This window comes from Fistularia commersonii, chromosome 32 (genome assembly GCF_037954325.1).
Source record: "Fistularia commersonii isolate RoL2024-O1a breed Wild chromosome 32, RoL_Fcom_v1.0, whole genome shotgun sequence".
Classification (NCBI taxonomy): domain Eukaryota; kingdom Metazoa; phylum Chordata; class Actinopteri; order Syngnathiformes; family Fistulariidae; genus Fistularia; species Fistularia commersonii.
In genome coordinates, this window is record NC_141315.1 from 2,702,445 (window position 1) to 2,723,106 (window position 20,662).

Consider the following 20,662-nt stretch of genomic DNA (forward strand, 5'->3'; position numbering starts at 1 on the left):
CATCAATGGTCATTTTTTAAAATATCTATCAATTAGACTTGTAACAATAATTTTGTTTATTTTCTGAACTCCATTCTTTAGATTATTTCATAAATATTTTCGGGTAAAACTGGATAATTTTACTATGCATATTTTTACTAATAAATGCACATGATTGTTTTGGTGCAAATAGATTGTTCATCCTTTTCTATTTGAAACAGATTACATCTGACAATGTCTCACACACACACACACACACACACACACACACACACACACACACACACGTTTTGAGACCAGGTCGAACGCTTGATTATGATAAAAACTGATAGATAGAGCGATAGATAGATAAAAATACTTTATTAATTTCCATTTCCTGTTGCATCTTAAAGTGCAGCATTGAGAAGCAGATACATAAACCAAATATCCCTCAAGACAAAACTGTGCCACATTATGCCTCGAATGGGTGGCAACAGAGACAACAAGAGAGAATTGGAAATAGTTATCAGAGACCCTAATGACTGTCAGCAATTACTTATTAAAAGAAAAGAAAAAGGCCAGGGGATATCAGAGCTGAGGAAATGCACGCACAAAAACATTTGCAACCCATTTGAAATAAATAACCCCCAAATGTAGAAATGCCCATAACTGAACTATAAGGTTATTGCTTCAGAGTGTCATTAGTTGACAGCATCTATAACAACCAAGGCACTTTGGCAAAGTGATGAAAACAGTCACAAGCACAATACTGTTAAGAGACATGACGACAGAGAAGATTAGGTTGCTTTCCAACAAAAATGTGACAAAAACTTTATAGTGCCAGAATGACAACATTAACAATAAACTAGCAGAACCCTTTTATCGGAACTCATTATCAGAGCATGTCCTAGAGATGAAGAGTGTGAATAACAAGGTTTTAATAAAAGGAAACATTCAAGACTTTTCTGAAAAACAATATTCTACAGTACTCAGAAAGATGTAGTCAGCCAGAGACAACGGTTTAATGTTCAGTAAGGTCCGTTTTTGTGGCATTTTATTCAATTTATTCACTTTTGCGCAAACGATTATGCATTAAAGCAATGGCAAATCCGTAAACATGTTTAAACCCTGGAGAAAAAGGACTATGTGGAAATGTAAATAAAATATTGTGGTGCTAAGTATGTCTTCAATTTAGTGATGTTAATGAAAACGAGTCACAACGATAATTTCCCATCCCGTTCTACCTTTCTATGTACATAGATGAAATATGCTTCACATGTTAAAATTCCCTTCTAATTTTTCACGATGAATACCTCTTGGGTTGGCCTTTCAACAGACCAGTTTTTGTGGCAGTAACCTGATATTAAGCTGCATATTATATATTATAATGCATATCAAGCAGTTCTTGTGCAAGCAGATGCAGAATAGACCATAATGTCTTAAAAGTGTGAACTAAATACCAGCTGCGGCCCTCTTCCTTGTTTTTCTTACATTTGTGTTTTGCAAGATTACTGTGATGTAATTTTTCTTGGCACAAAGAGAGAAAATGTTAATATATATTAAATTTTGTCAAAGTTATAAAAAAATACATTTCAAACAAACAGGAGGCCTCCACTGATTATAAGCTGGAGCTCATGGGGAAAAAAAGTCAACATCTGAACATAAATAGTCTTGTTTTTGAAATTCAAACCCATCTGCTCGATCAGGTGAAAATGTGAAAGTAATCAGAGGCTTCATCTTGAAAGGGTCTTCCACAACATCATTAAAAATCTACTCATTCTTTATCACCACCTGCCAATTACATGATTAGTTTGTACTTTAGTCCCTTTGATAGAGTCCGTTTAAGAGTCACAATTCTTAAAAAGTTTCCTTAGTTTGCAAGAGTTTATTGTTTCCAGTTCGGGCTCTCGTTGGAGAAATGTGTTGCATTAATATACCATAATTTGAAAAACAATTTAGGCCGTGGAGCCTCTGTAAGATGTCAAGGGATGTCTGCATTTTACCTCTACTGTGTACATATTGGACTCAGGAGCTGGACTTGAAGGAAGTAAAATCAAATTCACGGAAGACCTCAGTTACAGAACAAAGTCAAGGTTTTAGACTGCATGAACCACAGAAACTGTAACCTCCCCTTTACTAGAACCTTTGGCGATCTCAAGTGGCTGCAAGAAAGAGGCTGCTCTCATCATACAGCCTGTTCCTCCTTTCATACAGAAGTATAGCCATACACTCAAAGTCAGGCACAGAGAGTTGTCCCAGTCTTTTTGAGCTGCTGGAATTTTGGTGGAGATGCAGAGGGGCCTCGAGAGATCAGCGATGACTCCTGTGATCACCTGACCGTCCAATGGCCACTCGTTACCTGTGGGAAAACAGGAAATGGAGTACTGCAGTCCTCTTCAATGTCTTCCTTTTGGCTGTGGGGTTGCCACGGCGAATCATCTGCCTCCAACTAAGCCGATCCCCTGCATCCTCTTCCCTTACACCCACTAACTACATGTCCTCTATCACTTCATCCATATACCTCCTCTGTGGTCTCTCTATGCCACCGGTCTGGCAACTTTAACCTCAGCATCCTTTGATACATATATTTACTATCTCCTCTGTACATGTCCAAAACATCTCAGTCAGGCCTCCCCAACTTTATCTCCAAATAATCTCGTACCAGTCTGTTTGGTGTTGCTACTTCCAACCTCAGCATCGTCTACCCACATATTTACTATACCTCCTCCGTGCATGCCAAACTAGTCTTAGTCTGGCCTCTCTGAAAAAATCTTACAATTGCTGTTTCTCTGATAGACTCATACCTCACCCTATCCATCCTCGTCACTCCCAGAGAACCTCCACCAACACAGCCTCTTCTTTTCCTCAGTGCCACTGTCTCTAAATCATTCTGCACTATTGCACAGGAAAAGGTCAAATGGAATTTGGAAAAGCTGGCAAAATCAAAGCATCCTGTCATCAAGGTGAGACAATTTCAAAGTAAGCAAAGGAAGCTGCCAGTAAATTTCCATGAGTGTTGCTGGCCTTTGAAGTACGTTTTCATTACCTTGCATTCTCTAAAATGTTAAAAAATAAAAATCAATGTTAAAATGAGGCATAGCTGTATTAAAATGCAAAAGTACATCTTTTAAAATCTATCTTTCCAGCTTTGTTTTCCCCTGACACCTGTCCAAGTTTTAAGAAAAAGCCATTTTCAATCTTCACAACCTTTCCAGGATTGTCATGACTGTATAGACCCTGTAAGACTCTAAAAGTGTGGTAAATCAAAGAGCACAGTCTAAATCATTGGTATTGACCCAGCTCAGTCCATTAGAATGCCTTTCTGTCGATTAAATTTATTGTCGGACTGGGTGTGATTCACCAAGTGAGCTCAATTGGCTCAAAACTTGAACTCTGGCAATATTTTTAGAAACAAGTACACAACAAAAGCAGTGAAAGGTGAATGAAAGTCGAAAGGAGGGACAATAGCCTTGAGCTGTGAGAAAATACTGAAACCAGAGAGACAATCAGCTCTGTGCTGGTGGTGAGTGATATAACGGATGTGTAACATGAGGTCCCAGAAAAGCCATTTCGACAAAGCCACTAAAAAACTATTTAGATCTGGCTTGCGCTTCTAACTTGATCCATTAAAATTCCTGCTCTGCACTGATCTGATCAGCTTAAGTCTAGACTGGGTTTAATGGGACAGCAGAGGATCACATAACATAGCTTGTGGGCTAATTATGCGAACCAAGGCATGTCCTCTTATCAAAATGTTCTAAAAATAACTTGCTGATATTGCCCTCCGTATGTTGCATCACTCCGAATGAAAATACTTTTGTTCCAAACTTAATGAGCAGATCAACCACCACTAACAGGATATCTCTGTTGACCTCAGAGACTACTGAGAACACTGAATAGAACCTTTCGCATAGTAATAAAATAGAATAAATCAGACACTAAATATTCTTCTTTCTGTCAAAGGGGATCATAAATCCCTGGTCCAGGCCAACAAAGTAAAACTCTGGTTGGCTATGCAGTGGAATGATTACAGTTGGACATCGGTCTTCTTCATTGTTTTCTGATAGAATTATGGCTCATATAACCAAGTTTGGTGAGGTTGATGAGCTCCGATTTAGAATGTCTAACCTGGGAAGTCGTGTTTCAGCCGAGCTGGTTATAAAAATTGAAAAGCTATTTTTTTTTTTTTTTTTAATCCAGAGAAGAACTTAATGGCGCTTTGTTAACCACAACTGTATAATTTAACTCAAGTGTAGCACAATGAAACACACAGATACTGGTGTTAACCTTTCAGTACATTCAATTCTGAGAGTGACAGAATCAAACTAAATTAAAATCCATCCATCCTACTTGATGCTTTCATCGGGGCATCACCATTGCCCATGATCAACTCCTCTTTGATGTGTGCTTGACCATTCTCAACCTTACCTGTCATTCATTTCTATGTATGTTTCTAGATTGGTTTTGACACTATTTTAACAGCTCTCATCTCTTCATCAGCTGTTTCACATAACTTGTTTTGGAGTCTCCTGACATTCTTTCAAGACGGCCCTTATGAGTACTGAGAAGTGAAATGTATTTTCTACATAATGAGTCAAGCCTTTAACCTACAATAGATGTAGTGCTGTTTCTCACCCTCACTTGACAGAACCCAGCAGCTCGGAGCCTCTTCAGTAAGTTTGGTTCCTTCTGGTAGTGACAGGGTGAGTAACATGACCAGAGTCTGGCCTGCAGACACAGCAACCGGGGGCAGCACTTTCCTGGCAGCTGATTTGGGCAACGTGGGGGTTTTGGCAGGAGCTGAATGTATTTTAGATGCAGAGTCTGTGCTTTCCATGGAAATAGGGAACTGGGGGGGGAGAGATTTTGGTGTTTATATTAAAGGACAAAGCTGTTGGTGCTTAAAACCTCCCTTTTACCTTTTAAACAAAACCTGGTAATGCAAAAGCTTTTAGGAGAAATAATTATACATACAGGAAATATTAAGTGCTTTCTCAAGGTAGGAAATATTGCACACTCATGCACGCACGCACGCACGCACACACGCACGCACGCACGCACGCACGCACACACGCACGCACGCACACACACACACACGCACACACACACACGCACGCACACACGCACACACGCACACACACACGTCTTACTAGTGAAACCGTTTTGGAGACCAGGTCGAGCACTTTGATTTGATGATTGTTGGTATCTGCCACATATAGAATCTTTCCTCTGGCACCAACACAGATTCCTCCAGGTTCATTGAAACAGGTTTTGCTAAAATCAGGACCAAGAGCGTCTCCTGCATTTCCTGTCCCCGCAAGTGTGCTGCAATGTTTCGTTTTTGGATCCACAACCTTAATCTGAACACAGAATAAAATGCAACTACTGTTTAGTTTATATGTTACCCATTAAAAGGTCACAGTAGTGCAAATGCCATTAAAACTGAGCATGAACTCTGTACACACAACAACCTTGTGACATGCAACCTTTACCTTGTGGTTATAGGAGTCAGCAACATAGAGCAAGCTTTGTTCGTGAGCCCAGGCCACACCGAGAGGATGCTGCAGCTTGGCATCAACACCCTTCCCATCTGCATCCCCGAAAGCAAAGAGGTTCTGTTTCAAAGAGCACAGGAGACAAATGAAACAAAACAAAACTAGAACTAGAGACCGTTATACATACTACTAAAATATATCAAGTAGGTCTCGGACCAAAGATTCTGAGGCAGATCTGTACGTAGTCTATTTTTGCACAAACACAAAAAAAGCACTTTCTTTGTATATTAAAGGTAAAGGGTCAATAATTTTTGTAATTAATTCACGCAATAACAATGAAACAGCCATTAAAATGCCTCCTTTGTACTTAATCAAAATCTTTAAACCAGATCACATAGTTATGCAGCAAGCGGGTTTATCTTGACATGCTTTGGAAAACTTTCATGAAAGGAATCATGAATCAAGTTATCAATAATGAAAATCATGAAAACGTTACAAAGGTTGGTATAGTCGGAAAAAGCAGTTGAAGCAGTTGAAGTTTTTGTCATTGCCATTACAGTTACAGATACACTTAAGGTTATCTCAAAAGCAAAAGATTCCAAGCCCATAGAACACAGCTATTATTAAAGCTACTAATATGTAGTTAAATTGGTCTGACTGTAATAAAAGTTTCCTTCCTTGATCAGCTGAAGAAAAAAAAAAGTCTCATGATTCTCAGCTCATAGTTCACAAAAAGATAAGTGTCCTATTGAGTAACTGCGTTTGCAATCAAAGTGAGTATCTGGGGTCCTTCTTGTGTTCCCCTTCAATGCAGAGGTGAGACCCTGTCCCTGAAGCACATCTGAGCACAGCAAAGGTACCTATGAAGGCAGATAAGAAGACTGAAGGGACAAGGGAAGGTTGTGTATGGACTCTAAACACTTGCTTTCTCCACAAAGGTGCCTACTGTTTTCACTTTTTTCCCCGTTGGCTCTACATCTTGTGTTTGACAAACCACTAACAACTAATAGCAGTTATACAACACTGTGGGGCTGTACTTGAACTGCATACAATGCGATCAACCACATGTCCACACAGTGGTGAGTGATGATATATGGACCACATCGATTAATTTCAAACCACTCTTGGGATGTTGCAAAGCTATGCCATATGGCAGCAGAAAAGGCAAAGGACATGAGTTCTACCAGAAATCACTTTAGGATACTGCAACAAAAACGGTTTCTATTTCTGGCCTTTTTAGAATCAATATTTTCCATTGATGGACAAATGCCCTTGAAAAATGTTGATTGTCTAGGAGCTGGTTGAGAATTTATTTAACATTTTTCTTCACAATCGTCCAAATGTCTTTTTTGGGTGGACATGAGCTGGATTAATGGCCATGTATTACAGTCTGCTGATGGATGGTGGTGGAGCAGGAGTAGGACATATTGTCATTGGGTAAAATGGAGATGGTTTCTTCTGCTCATTCCTCATGAAGACATTGCTGCAGGAGTCATGTACAATGTGGTGCCCTCAAAAAAGATTGGTCAACAAACTAGATGCACTTAGAGTAAATGATACAGTTTAAACTAAAGTAGTATTCTGAAATGTTGCATATTCAAATCAATGCTGCTTAAATATATCAGTGAGAGGAACCTTAATATACCGTAATTTCCGGACTATTGAGCGTACCTCAAGATTAGCCGCACGGGCTAGCCGATCGCTATCTTGGGCTTCCTCCTGCACACTAAAACCGTCAAAGTCGTCTTCTTCAGTATCCAAGTTGAACGGACTCAGAATTTCCCAGCCATTTCATTGGTTCGATGTGAAGAAGATAAATGTTTCAGCGGTGTGAAAATCGTTAGCAGCCCCCCCGCCTAAAAAAATCCATGTATTAGTCGCATCGGTGTTTAAGTGAAAAAGTCGCGCCTTGTCGTCCGGAAATTACGGTAGTCATGCGAGATAACTAATTTTTTGATTTGTTTTAGGTAAAATTACCTATTTCAATAATAATTTAAGAATGTATACTAAAAACAGGTCTGGTTACACAGATATAGAAAGGTTTTCTTTGATTTGACATTCCAGTGTTGTAACTATCCACTCATTAATACAAACCAGTGGGTCTCTGTCTCCTCCAACCAGCAACTTGACAGCTCCATCTTTCAACGCCAGCATGCGGACAGTGCTGCTTTCACTGTCCGCCACAAACAGGCAGCTCCAGGGCTCTTCAGGGGCTGCAGCCAGGCCCGAGGGCTGTGCAAAGCCTGCTTTGTGTGGGTAGGCATTGTTTCGGTTCTCCTCATTGCCGCTACCTGCCCATTTCACACATGTACCTGCCTTGGACATACTGCATCCAAAACAATAGAAAAAAAACACAGTAATTTTCTAGCATTTAAATAAGAATATGATGACGATAGATTTTCAGATTGAATTTAACAACAAAGTAATAGCATTGAGGAAAAGAGAGGAGGCAGAGCTGAAGGAAGCAGAGATGAAAATGTTAAGGTTTTCTTTGAGAGTGACAAGCATGGATAGGATCAGGAATGAGTCCATCAGAGGGACAGATGTAAGATGTTTTCAGAGAGGCCAGACTAAGATAGTTACGACATGAGGAGGTATAGTAAATATACAGGTAGATGATGCTGAGGTTGGAAGTAACAACACTTCACGGACTTAAGAGGAGATGTATAGATGTACTGAAAGAGGACATGAAGACAATTGGTGTGAGAGAAGAAGATGTGGTTAGAGAATAGGGTTAGATGGCGGATGATAATTTGCTGTGGTTACCCCTGAAGGCAGCAGCCAGAAGGAAAAGAAGACGGTTTAACAACAAAGTAAAATTCTGTTTCTAGAATCTGACAAAATTTGATAAAATCTGAAGAGCAAAAGATAGATTCAAAATTTACAAAAAGTTTTCCAGGAAAGTTTTTATTTGGCAATTAGTGAAATGGACACCACTCTTAAGTTCTTAAAGAGGATATATTAGTGGCTGTGTAAAGTTTGTTAGGTATCGGTTGGCAAGTCGTCATATACAACTCCTCACCTTCCTTTGGGAAGTTTCCCATCCGCTAGGAACAAAATCCAAATCTGATGGGTGCCTGCCATGGCAATCCACAGCACGTTGTCCTCATCACCACCTACACACAAGCATGAACGCACGCACACACACACACACTTTGGAGATTACATCTTCCTTAAAGCTTGGGCCCTTTTATGTCTACTAGTTAGCGTAAACAATACCCAGACAAACTCATATTTAGGTAAAAATTAAAATATACAACCACTATTTACAAACTGATAGGTGAAGTAAAAGTTTGAATAATGATGGAACTGACGTGCATTGTCACCCTAATCACAACTATATCCAAGGCAAGCCTTGTATTATCTATCCAGCAATTCAGAATTTGATAGTATCATTAGGGGCTCTAAAAAGTTTACTTGAGCACAAAATTAAGTTATGATCTTTTTTATGACACCACAGAGATTTTTTTTTATCTTAGGATAATATATGGTAAGTGGATGCATATCACCTTGCTATGATTGTTTGGTTGAGTATGTCCATTCATGGAGCAAGTCTGATCAGGGCAGAGTGCCAGGTCAACTACTTCCACTGGGAACACTGCGGTTTTGATTGTGATAGACACGTAGCATTGAAGAAACATGGTGTCTCCCAGTCAGGGAAGCTCAATCATTCTTGATCACAATTGGTAGACTGTCTATGACACTGACAACTTGCAGCATCCATGACATTGTAATACTTTGAAAGGGGCACGGAAATTCAATTATTCATGCAAGGTGGTGCATAAGTCATAAATATGCAATTAGTGTTTGATTGCACTCCGGGAGGGCAAAATTAGCAGAGTTGAACTACAAGTATTTCTTCAGACCATGTGATGATGTTAAAAAGCAGCAGGTCGTGCCATCTTTCATCTTGTACATAAAAATCTGACAGAAGGCTCTAGAATACAGACACGTTGCAACAATCAAATGATGCCTCTGCAGGTTACAACAATTACATAATGCACATCAGCTTGAACAAGATAATGCATAATGACCATGCCTTTGATGGGGCTATGGATACATGCTTTCTTACTGTGATGCCTGTGGCATACTCTGTCAATAAGATCGACCCCTAAAGTTTTCACCGAAGCAACTATCTATATACGAGAACGTAACTCTATGCATGTCTCTATGCTTCACCCCTCATTCGAGAGGCTTCTTCTGTTTATTTGTGGTTGTAGCTTCAACAGAAGTTAACATGGCTACTCCCGACATAATCTGTTACATTAAAACTGGGGAAAATTTCTCCAATGAATGAGGGACATTGTACCAAACCAACCTAACACCTCTCAAATACTTTGATGGAGTCGCTCAAAGATAGTTTCATGCAATTAAGTTTATGGCGCGTCAATTCAACAGGACAATGGCAGTGTGGTATTGATTTTAAAATGTCAGTGACACAGTCCATACAAAAAGAATAAACTGTAGATTAAAAAGGATTATACAGATAATGACAGGCTTGGACATGAAGTAAGTTAAGTGCTTGATGTGATTCTGATGGCAAAAAAGGACTCACCAACTGAGCCAAGCTTCACATCCCAAGGAGAGCTTATTGACTGTTTAGTCCACATAGCCCCGCCTTCTTTGTCAGTGCCCTGAACACCAACTCCAGCCAGTGTGGTGACCTGTCCCTCTAATAGGTCAACCTATTACACACATGCATGCACAATGTGAACACACAGGCACAGAAAAAGGTAGAAATACCAATGAGCAAGTACATTAGCAAGTACACACATGCTCATGCCCGCACGCACGCACGCATACACGCGCATGCATGCACTGACAGACAGAGAATTAAATTTGAGTAAGCTATATAATATACGATTTTGCATGGATTACCTTTCGGATGAGGTGATTTTCCGTGTCAGCCACATATATCATGTCCCCTTTGATGGTAACTCCCTGGGGGGAGTTAAAGGAAGCTTCAGAGAAGCCGCCATCTTGCCTTCCACTCTCAGGTCCTACACAAGCAACAATAGTCCTATAAACATTATGAGGGTTCCATGTGTCCAACTACCTCTCCTGAAGGTCAAATAAACTCAAGAAATGAATCTTTTTACCAAATCAAGTTGTTGGACCATAGCCCATTGGTTATATTGTGGTGATAAATTACATTTTGAGGACTTTCATTATTAAGTACGCCTAGATAAGAAATTACAGTTTTGCCGGAATGGATAAAACATGTTCATGTATATTAACTATTTCAATCCCCTCTGATGTGTATCTCACTGAAAGTAACTGTTCAACCTACCAAATACAGTTAACAAACAATAAGATTTCTTCTTTTACATCATGATTTTACCATGCAGACATGCTACAAAACAAATATTAAACACCATTTTGAGGATAGCCTGTGCTTTGAAAATATTATGCAACAATTTGCTACCCAATAAGACCAGGCTACAAAAATAGAGCCAATTCTACATTTTTTCCCACTTCATTTTGTCCACACTTAAGCCAGTTCCCAGACTGTATCAGTCTTTGATGCTGCCAATCTCTTTGTTGGTCTGGGACCAACACAGGCCACCATACTGCTCCTCTGAGGGTTTTAGTGGAATGTCAATAATCTAAAAAATAGATATACTGATTGTTTGTAGTTCTGTGAACATTAAACATGTGGTTGGATCTGTAATAACTCTTTCAACTTTGAAAAAAAATAAACTATACATTCGAAATTTTCTAAATAAAGAAAAACCAAATCCTATGAGTGAGGGCTGTTACAGAAGTTACAGAACTTGATGAGTTAAAATTTTGTACTCCGCATCTTTAGAAATGATGATTATTTCAGAAGTCAAGACTGAGATGGGGAGGTGCTGTGAGATCTTAGAGGGACCACTTACAATCTCTTGATTATGTCATTTTTAGACATTCTTGTTAATTAAGTTAACTTGAAGAAATTACCAAAATGAGAATGAACTTTCAATAACTGTCCAGTAAAATCTTTTGTATTATTATTATTTTTATTATTTTGTAATTGAATAAGTAATCAAAGACATAGCAGAAAATAATTTGCAAAAAAATTACTAAAAAATTGCAGAAAAATCCGAAGTATTATATAATAACCCATCATTGTTTCATATGATAAAAATCAAACAAAAACAAGTCACATTATAAGTCCTACTTGTGTGTTGACACATTTAGATAGCTGACCAGTTCAAGGAGTCTTGGGGGCTGTCAGTGTTGGCAGGGTTACTATGATGAGCGGGACCTCAAAGGTTCTATAATCTGTGATTAGGTGATGACAAAAGAATAAAACATGTATACTCTTCTTACCTCCGACTATGTATAACAGCTGCCCGGTTGTAGAAACCACAAGAATCCGGTGATGTCCTGTGTCTGCTATGGCCAGCCTCCCACTGACATTGTCAACAGACACCTTCCCAGGAAAGGAGAGGATAGAGGGAGGCAGGGAGTCTCGGTACAGCTTAATCCCCACTGGGTTTGCACTCAGCAGGTTTAGCTCCCTGTAATGATGAAGGGCTGCCTGAGTAAAAAGCATCAGCTTGTCCTGATTGCCTTCGCCCACCAGAGAGAACAGCAGGTTTCCACGAGGGCCCAGAAGCACCAGTGTGGGCCAGCAGGAGACCTCTAGCTCATGCCAGAGACAGGCCTCACTGTCATTCACCACTGGATGACAGATGTTATAGCGAAGCACAGCACTCCGAATGTTGTCCAAGACCTTTGAGGAAATGTGGAAATAAGTATATCAGTCTTCTAACAATGATTATAAAAAGTGCTGTCTTTTCATAAAACATGGCATACTTAATGATGGAATAGTTCTCTTGCTTTGAAGCATGGCTTGTAATGCAGTCCTTTTGAGAATCTTTTAGCAAAAGTTCAAAGTTCAAAAAGTTCATAGTTCAAAGTCAGCTTCATTATCAGTTTCTGGGCATGTGCTGGACATACAGAGGAATCGAGAAGACGTTTCTCGCAATCCCACACTGACATGAAATTAACAAAATAATAATAGAGTGAAAACTTGCAGTATAGCGCACTGTTACATTAAACAGTAAACATTAAACTATGAGATATGAAGTATAAAGTGCACGAAAAAACAGACTGATATTTGACAGCGTAAGGTCAGTGAGCAGTACCATAATGGTATAAAACAAAACAAAACAAAAAAAATAAAAATTCTAGTCATTAGCTATACAGCAAATAATATCTGTAGTCACAGAATGCTATTAACAGTGATGGAGCCGAATTACTGACGTTGTGTCACTCAGATACAAAAGGTTAATTTACTCATTAAACTGCTCAAACGATCTTTATTTGTACACGTTTTAAACTCATCTAGTTGGAAATGTGCCCTTTAGCGTTAAAAAAATCCATTAAACCTAGGGACTTTGGTAACCTACCGAGAAGCATACATTATCGTCCCAAAATTCAATTCCAGTTTTGGTTGATCAACTCATATTATCTAATCAATCAATCTACCTATTCCTCCATCTTTCTCCCTCTAGCCCTCACTCACTCTCTCCCTCCCTCACCCTCACTTTCGCACATCTTCTAAAATATTAGAAGTATAATAGAATCTTAAAAATCTTCATTCTGTCAGTGTAACTTCCTTTTTCTTTCTAAGTCACCGGGGGGGATTCGCGAGCAGCGTCATAAATAATGACAGAGAAGGCAGAGAAAAGAATATGACAGAATCAAAGAGATTTCCTACAGTTTATAAAGTTAAGGGACCAGGAATTTAACTAAAAGCAAAAAATAACTTAAATTATGGTCAATATTGTTTTACTCCTGATCATGAAACACTGTTGCATTTCCAGATAAAGGCTTGATGTCTTTTAGTTCTTACCATTTTACCAAAGGACATCAATCTCAGACTTTCACAACTTTCCTTCATTTGCATTTAATTAAGAGTTTTAGATGCATATTGTGGTGAAAAATACCCTGAATGATGAAAATCGAAAAACACTCACCTTTTCATTGGGGAATTTGGCAGAATGGACGCCAATGATGACCAGTCCATCTGGGAGTGTCAAAAAGGAAAAGATCAAAAAGAAAACATTTAAGTGAGAGCCTGATCAATACCAACTATATAGTAATCATTCATACATTAAATAAATACATTTTGTCAACATAGCACATCTAAAGTTGTTGTTATTCAACCAAAATTACACAGGAAGCATCATAAAAAGTATCTTGCCAGAATCGATTTAAAATAATGTTTGGATTTTGATATTTCATGAAAAAAATATCTGAATGTGCTTGAAAAAAACAAATACATCTAAGTTTTAAAATTCTGTTGAGTGCTTCTAAATTGCATTATTCTCATTCATGTCTCTTTCAATTTTTTTGGGGTGCGTCAGAAAAAGACATTTTTGCTAAAAATATAAATTCCTGCACTTCTTCCACAACATGGATAACCATGACTAACTGAGGTGACCACAGTCAAGTGATAAAAATTTAAAAAATGTTCAGCAGTGAGGATATGAAAAACTAGAAATAATGGAAAAGTAACTTTTTTAACAGATACATAGACAAATATATGTTGTTGACAAATGTCAACAACAGTCAACAACTGACAACAACTGCCCCCCGAAAAAAGAGCAAAACGATTAGTTTGAATGGTGAACTGCAGGTCTACCACAGTATGATGACATTTATTTCCCCAATATCAAGCGAGTATGTGATCACAGCTGAGACAGATAGATGCCTAAGACTAATGGCCATCACACTGACCCCATGATCATCTCTGAAAAGATCTACCTACAAACAACCGTGTCAACAAGTTGCATAAGCGTAATCAATAACAAGCCCCACCACCCACCCACACCCACAAAACACATGTGCACTCCTGGCCACAAAAACAAAAGTAAAGCGGGTAACAGGGAGAAAAACAAAACATTAACAATCTTGATTTATCAATCAGGAACGTCACTTAAACTATGATGAATATCAGAGGTTTCTCCAAATGTTCCATTTTCCTGAGGGTGTAAGCTTGTCTTTGATACGTCTCAACTACAATCAGCAGTCATACATAAGCAATCCTGACGCTGGATATGATTTGTGACTTCTTACCATCCCACCAACAAGACTAGCAGAAGACAAAGTTACAGAATGCAAAAAAAACACATAAAAACTTGGAGGGTTTATGATGTTTCAGCAGATTTCCAGATCAAAAGGCCCTTTTGTAATGCTCGATGATACACTGGAGCACATGCAAATACACACACAAACTAAATTGGATATCATGACAAGTTTGTTTCCATTATGGACTTTTTAGAAACACAGTCACCTTTGTATTCATGTGATTCTGAGTATGAAATGTGAACAGGGAGGAGCCAGAGACACTAGAAAATCAAAACCACAGCATCATCTGGGAAAAAAATGAATATTTCTTTGATTCTTTGTGATTTTTAATCAAATTTGATTCTAGATTTAAAACTAAATAATAATTTATGAAATAAAATGTATTGACTACTAAAAACTTCAACTCAATGCAAGGTACAAACCTCCAAGTTGTATGTCTCCACCATCCGACATTTGACCATTGTCAGACTTTCATTAGTTTCTCCATTTTGTGTATTACTTAATCAATGTGCTCCTAAATTATGGCCTGGACAGAAGAAATTCACCCAAACTCGGAATTCTATCACAGCATTTCTGATACGTCTCTGTAACAACATGGGATGGATAAAGAAAGGAAGAAGCCTAAAATGTGTGGAAGAAAAAGATAAAGCCAATAAATCCAAAATATATCCAAGAGAAAGCTGCTGAGACCGAAGCTAATCGCAACACCGTGTCACCGAGACACATAAATTGACTTTCTGTGACTTAAATTATTTTTGACTGTCCCGACAAACATTTTCATTACGATTTGGAATGCATTCATTGGCATAACAGATGACAATAAATCATACAGAAGACCCAACTTTTGTCCTCCTTAAATGGACTTTACTGAGCACTGGCTCGTCTGAAATTCAAATTTAAAATCAACCTCCAGACATTAAAACACATAATTCAAAATGTTCGAACTCAACACTGCATGGGGATTTTGTCATCCTCGTCCTTTGCTGAAAGGAATAGTACCAGGACAGATTGCGATGACAATGGGTGGGTGGGGAGACTGTGGGACTGACTGGACTGGGTGGCTCCCACACCTCACTGACCAGAGCAGCAAACAGAATGTACCAGTGGCAGTGCCAAAGATAAGGGAAGTACGATAATATGTGGTGGTACTGCGGTGTGCGTGTGTGCATATGTGTGTGTGTGTGTGTGTGAGTGTGTGAGTGTGTGAGTGTGTGCGTGTGTTCTCTGCGCTTAGGTCACCCAGTGTCCAGTCTGGCTCGCAGTCGAACTTCAAGCTGAACAGCTTCCTCAGATGATCCCTTGGTGGGCTGGTTGGATGCCAGAGTCAGTGGGATGTGGTTATGCTTTACATGGAGTGACTATATAAAGATCCATAAGGGCCAACTATGACAGGGTACAAGGATGTGTACTCAATGGCACTTCTGTGAGGACATATTTTTAGTCACTTTCCCTTCACAGGAGAGATAGGGGCGGTCATGCACCACTTATGACACAACAACTTAATGTACTACAGCCTCTCTGCCCCAGTGAACTTATACATGGTCCAGTGATGCATCATGACACATATGAAACCAAAAGATTTGTGTTCCCCCAGTCAGGCCTGTCAAGTTCTTTTGTCCTGCTGTTACAGCTACAGAAAAAAAGTAATAAAATCAATCTGAAAATCGTACTTGTAGTATCAGGGTTTGTATAGTATACTTGAGTCAAAGTCAATGGTTTTAACCATTATAATGTGGCTAGAAATGTATAGCCCTTTGCGTCATATCACAATTGCTAAAATAGCTTGATATATCTAGAGTTTTCAGTTTGTCTAATTAATCAGCTATTCATAATGAATTTGCTCCATTATGTTTAAACCAGAAACAAACCAAAAATGAAAAAACAGGGAAAGGTTGAATCATTTTATTTAGAGATGTCCTCATTCAAATCTTGATCCTGACTAGCTACATTGAAAAGATCTCAGAGGTCTAAAAAGCAGTGTATTTGTCTCCTTGTCCCTTTCCTTTTTTTCATCTTATTTGAAAAATAATTAAAATAATGTAGTACAAAGGGGATCCCCAATTTCCTCTCTAGCAAAGCTACTTGTGTTGGAATAAAGTAATCATGATTAACAAGCCATTCCACAATTATTTTAATTTCCTCCAGGATCAATTAAGTATTTTTGACTCTGATTCTGATTTCTTTCAGCTTATAAATGTTCATTATGAGATTTGCTTTAGATTTTGATTTTAGTAGTACTGCAGGTGAGCAACATAGAAGCATTAATTCATAATTAAACTTTGGAAAGGAAATGGGTTATAAAAAAGATAATATGAATATTAACTTCTTGCCCAGTTTGTTTTGACAAGTGGAACTAATAATATAGTGACTGAAGTTGTTGCTGAGTCTAAAAATTAAACATAATATTGTGTGAGACATAAAAAATGTTGCATTGCTTGTTTTTTCCCCTCAATAGAACATCCAGATTAATTCATTTGGTGGCCTAATTTAAAAAAAGAGTATATATTCTATTTAATATACCCTTTTCTTAAGATGGTGCAAGCATTTGTTGGTTTTGATTGAATATATATCCCCATATAATTTTTCAGACTTAATAGGATAATAGGATATTATAGGATATCAACAAACAAGAGCCTATACATGAGCCAAAACTGCTTTTTCAAAGGTTAAAGTCCTATACCTTTTACTGAGTGCTCCCTCTCCAGGTGGTGCAGGTCAGGCAGGATGTGCATGCAGTTGATGCAGCAGTAAGTAAAAAAGTCCAGTAGCACCACTTTACCAGCCAGCTCTGCATTCAAAGACAGAGGACCCTCTGTGTTCAGCCATTCCAAACCTGGAGCAAATCACAATGTGGAAAATTATTCTGTTATCCTCACATTTATGTCACAGATAAAGCAGTGTACAGAAATATCAGAGCAGTGTTTTCCCATCATACTACCCTACAACCAAAGGACTTGCATCAATTAGGAAATATCATTGCACTAAAGTGACCCCCGCAGGCTGCCGCAGAGGTTGATGAGGGCCGATTCATAGGAGTGTAAAAAACAAATGTATTGTGCCAAGTGAAAATCGGGGGTCTTTCAGGATTTCATTTGAGCTGCTTCTATATTGAGCATTTTATCAGTAATTCCAAATTTTGCGTTTGTTTTAATTATTTGCCTTTAAACACAGAAAAGTCTATCATCTTATAATGGGTGAACAAAACATTGATTATCTAAGGTGAAGTAACTCCTAAAAAGCAACAAATCAGTACATTAATAATGCTTTATGAGTAGCTTCTAAAAAGCAACATCACACAAGAAGCAACAGACTGGAAAAAAAAGGAAAAGGGTTATTCGAATGGAGTTTCAAATGTGTAAATATTGATAAAGACAATGAAGAATAAAGAGAAGATTTCAACATTTTCTCAAGTGACAAAAAAATGGGAAAATGTTGGTCCTCATGCAGATATGCATACATTCCACTGGCTTTTAATAACCAACAACTTGGAAAAGCTGGAGATTCTCCAGCTTTTCCAAGCTGATGGCTCTAAAACTAGCTGAAACAAGAACAGGAGACATCTGGCAGAAATTCAACAATTTTCTATAGACAACCAGAGGAACATCTGCCCTGGCCAAATGTAATTCTGTTCACGTGTTGAGAATGGTTGGCATGGAGAAATAACTTCCTATTGACGATCAGTTGCAGAGGGATCCTTCATTCCAAAGGATGAAGCCTCTTAAGAGTTCAAACAATTCTGCACCATCTCACTTCTCTACAGGAAAAACAAAATCTCTACTGGTCTCTGGCAAGGAGGCTGACTTGAATATGGACGCATCAGTGCAGACAGATGTGGTTGTGAGAGTGAATGGTCACAACCTATTTCCAGCTTTCATAGTGTGATAGTCTCAAAGCACTTAAAACTGGATAACATTTGACCATTCACACGCATACAGCGATTGGGCCAGTTTCTATGCCAGACCACTGAGGGCAATTGGGGTGTCTATGTCAGCACTGTAGACAGGCGGAGCTAGGAGGTCAACCACCTACCTTCTCATTTGAGAAAGGCCCACACTACCTACATAGCCACAACCCCTCCATACTCAACCATTGTGGATTGATCTGGTCCCAAGAGGCGATCAATCCAATTTTCAATTGAGCCACATCTGAACATGAACCTAAGCGTGATACTTAGTTCCATATTGATATTGAATATTGATATTGTCATGCTGCCCCAAATGTATTTTCTGAAGAACATGGGCAGGTTCAAACAATTTAAATGTTTGGGTTTTTTTTTTGCTATGATAGTAATATTCATAATGGTCCTTCAAAAAACAAAATTATACTTTTATATTTTGATACTTTTTTTTTTTTAATAATACCAAGCAGAAAATGAAATTGGGGTCTTATCGAGGCAGCAAGTGAAACTTAAAAACATCATATCACGGGGAAAAAAAAACATGTATTTTGTATTTTTCACATTAACCAGCGCAACAAATATCTACAAAAAAACACTCTAATTATGAAGAAATTAAAGTGTAGTGCTAACATGTGGCTCCAACCTGGAAGCCATGGACAACCTTCGAGTGAGGGCAAGTTTAGTACACTAGAACATTTGAGGACTTGGTTGACCTTGAAAAAAAGGGCAAGGACTAAGACCAGCAGAGGACAGAAGAGCAAGACTACAGAGGGCTCTTGAACTACTTGGGATTGAATATCCAGAGCAGTGTGAGGGGTGCCAGTACTGACTAGGTGATGGGCTTCCCTTCAGAGTTGCATGTTTGGAGAGGCCTTAAGGCCAAGAACCAAGCACTGTCAGTGTACATTTGAAGGTTAGCCAGTCTCAATAGCTCTTGTCAGAATAAGAAAAGATGTAATTAATCATTATATAACCATCATGCATTCTAAATTTATCTGTCTATTTAAACAAAGAGCCTTTTGAGCTGGGAATTTCTCTTTTTTTTCTAAGTTTCCAAGTTAAAATGATTCTAAGAAATTAGTTCTGCTATTTTTATATTTGTACAATGCAAGGAGGGACAAATAACAGATAAAAGAAGCGACTGTATCGTTGCGAAATAGCCTCTTTCCTACTATTTGATGTTCTACAGTAGATCTCCATCTACTGGTGTAGTGGCAGTGCCTGCATTCTGAACGGTTAACGGTCAGAAAACTTCAACTTTTGTTCGAAACAACAGTCCTGTGACTTTCTCTTGCTAACTACCAACTATCGCAGTTTTCATCCTACATTCCCCATTTCAATATACCATACCAAAGCAACACAGGGAATTTAAAATGTCAATCACTTGTACTATTTAGGTTAACAACTAAAAAAATCATGTTAATGACCAAATAGTCATGGCATGCTTCCTGTTTGGACAGTGAACGTACCTAAAAGTTGACGCTAGTCTCGCATAGTCAGACATTACAATACTATTAGTTCGGTAATGACGTTAATACTACAAGTAATACGCGAAGACACTCGCTAAAAATATCAACAACACGTTTTCAGTGCTATTTGAAAATACTATTGCTAAGGTAGCTGTTAGTGGTTAAAGGCTGTCACGCCCACTGTTAATTCACCAAGCCAACATTTGACTTGAAAGCAAAATGCACCATTTCCGACAGAAAAACTCAGAAGATAATCACACAAACACTCCAAAACATATCTTGAGTCAAGTTGAGACACTTTGGTTAACGTACAAGCAACTTCAACTCAAAACACGACAGAATGACCAAGGAAATGTAATATGGTCCAACCTGGCTGAAAATCGGGTATTTTCAGGTCTCCCCTTTCGTCTAGCTTTTTTAGATACTGGCACACGAGTGTTTCTTTCTCCTGTTGCGTCGACGCGTCCACTAAAGCACAATCTAACTGATTTTGTATCGGAAAAAGGGTGGCGAGGCTGGCCCTGGAAGCCATGTTTGTGGCAACATACGGCTTGTTAGGTCAATTCACAACATTTTCATAACCGTGCTTTCGACAAATATACAAAAAATAAATGTCTACGCTCAAAGAATTTGTTCAGGTAATTTTGAAACGTAGTCATTCCTATGAGTCCCCATGTTGTATGTGTTAAAGAAATCATATATCTGGTTTCTCGAACAATTAAGTGAATCACTCGAATAACATTCATGGAAAGTGCTATTCT

General features: G+C 38.5%; 1 protein-coding gene across 1 annotated transcript; it reads right to left on the reverse strand.

Annotated features, from left to right (window-relative positions):
• Window positions 1-322: 322 nt before the first annotated feature.
• On the reverse strand, window positions 323-20,433 carry nhlrc2 (NHL repeat containing 2). The gene is made up of 12 exons (XM_086139901.1): window positions 20,271-20,433; window positions 17,215-17,367; window positions 13,421-13,470; window positions 11,766-12,171; window positions 10,332-10,453; window positions 10,009-10,138; window positions 8,476-8,569; window positions 7,548-7,779; window positions 5,451-5,573; window positions 5,109-5,318; window positions 4,594-4,807; window positions 323-2,317 (listed from the first exon to the last, which is right to left on the reverse strand). Exons 1-12 carry the CDS (start codon window positions 20,431-20,433, stop codon window positions 2,055-2,057), a joined length of 2,160 nt encoding a protein of 719 aa, XP_085996027.1. The 3' UTR covers window positions 323-2,054.
• Between the last annotated feature and the right edge of the window lie 229 nt (window positions 20,434-20,662).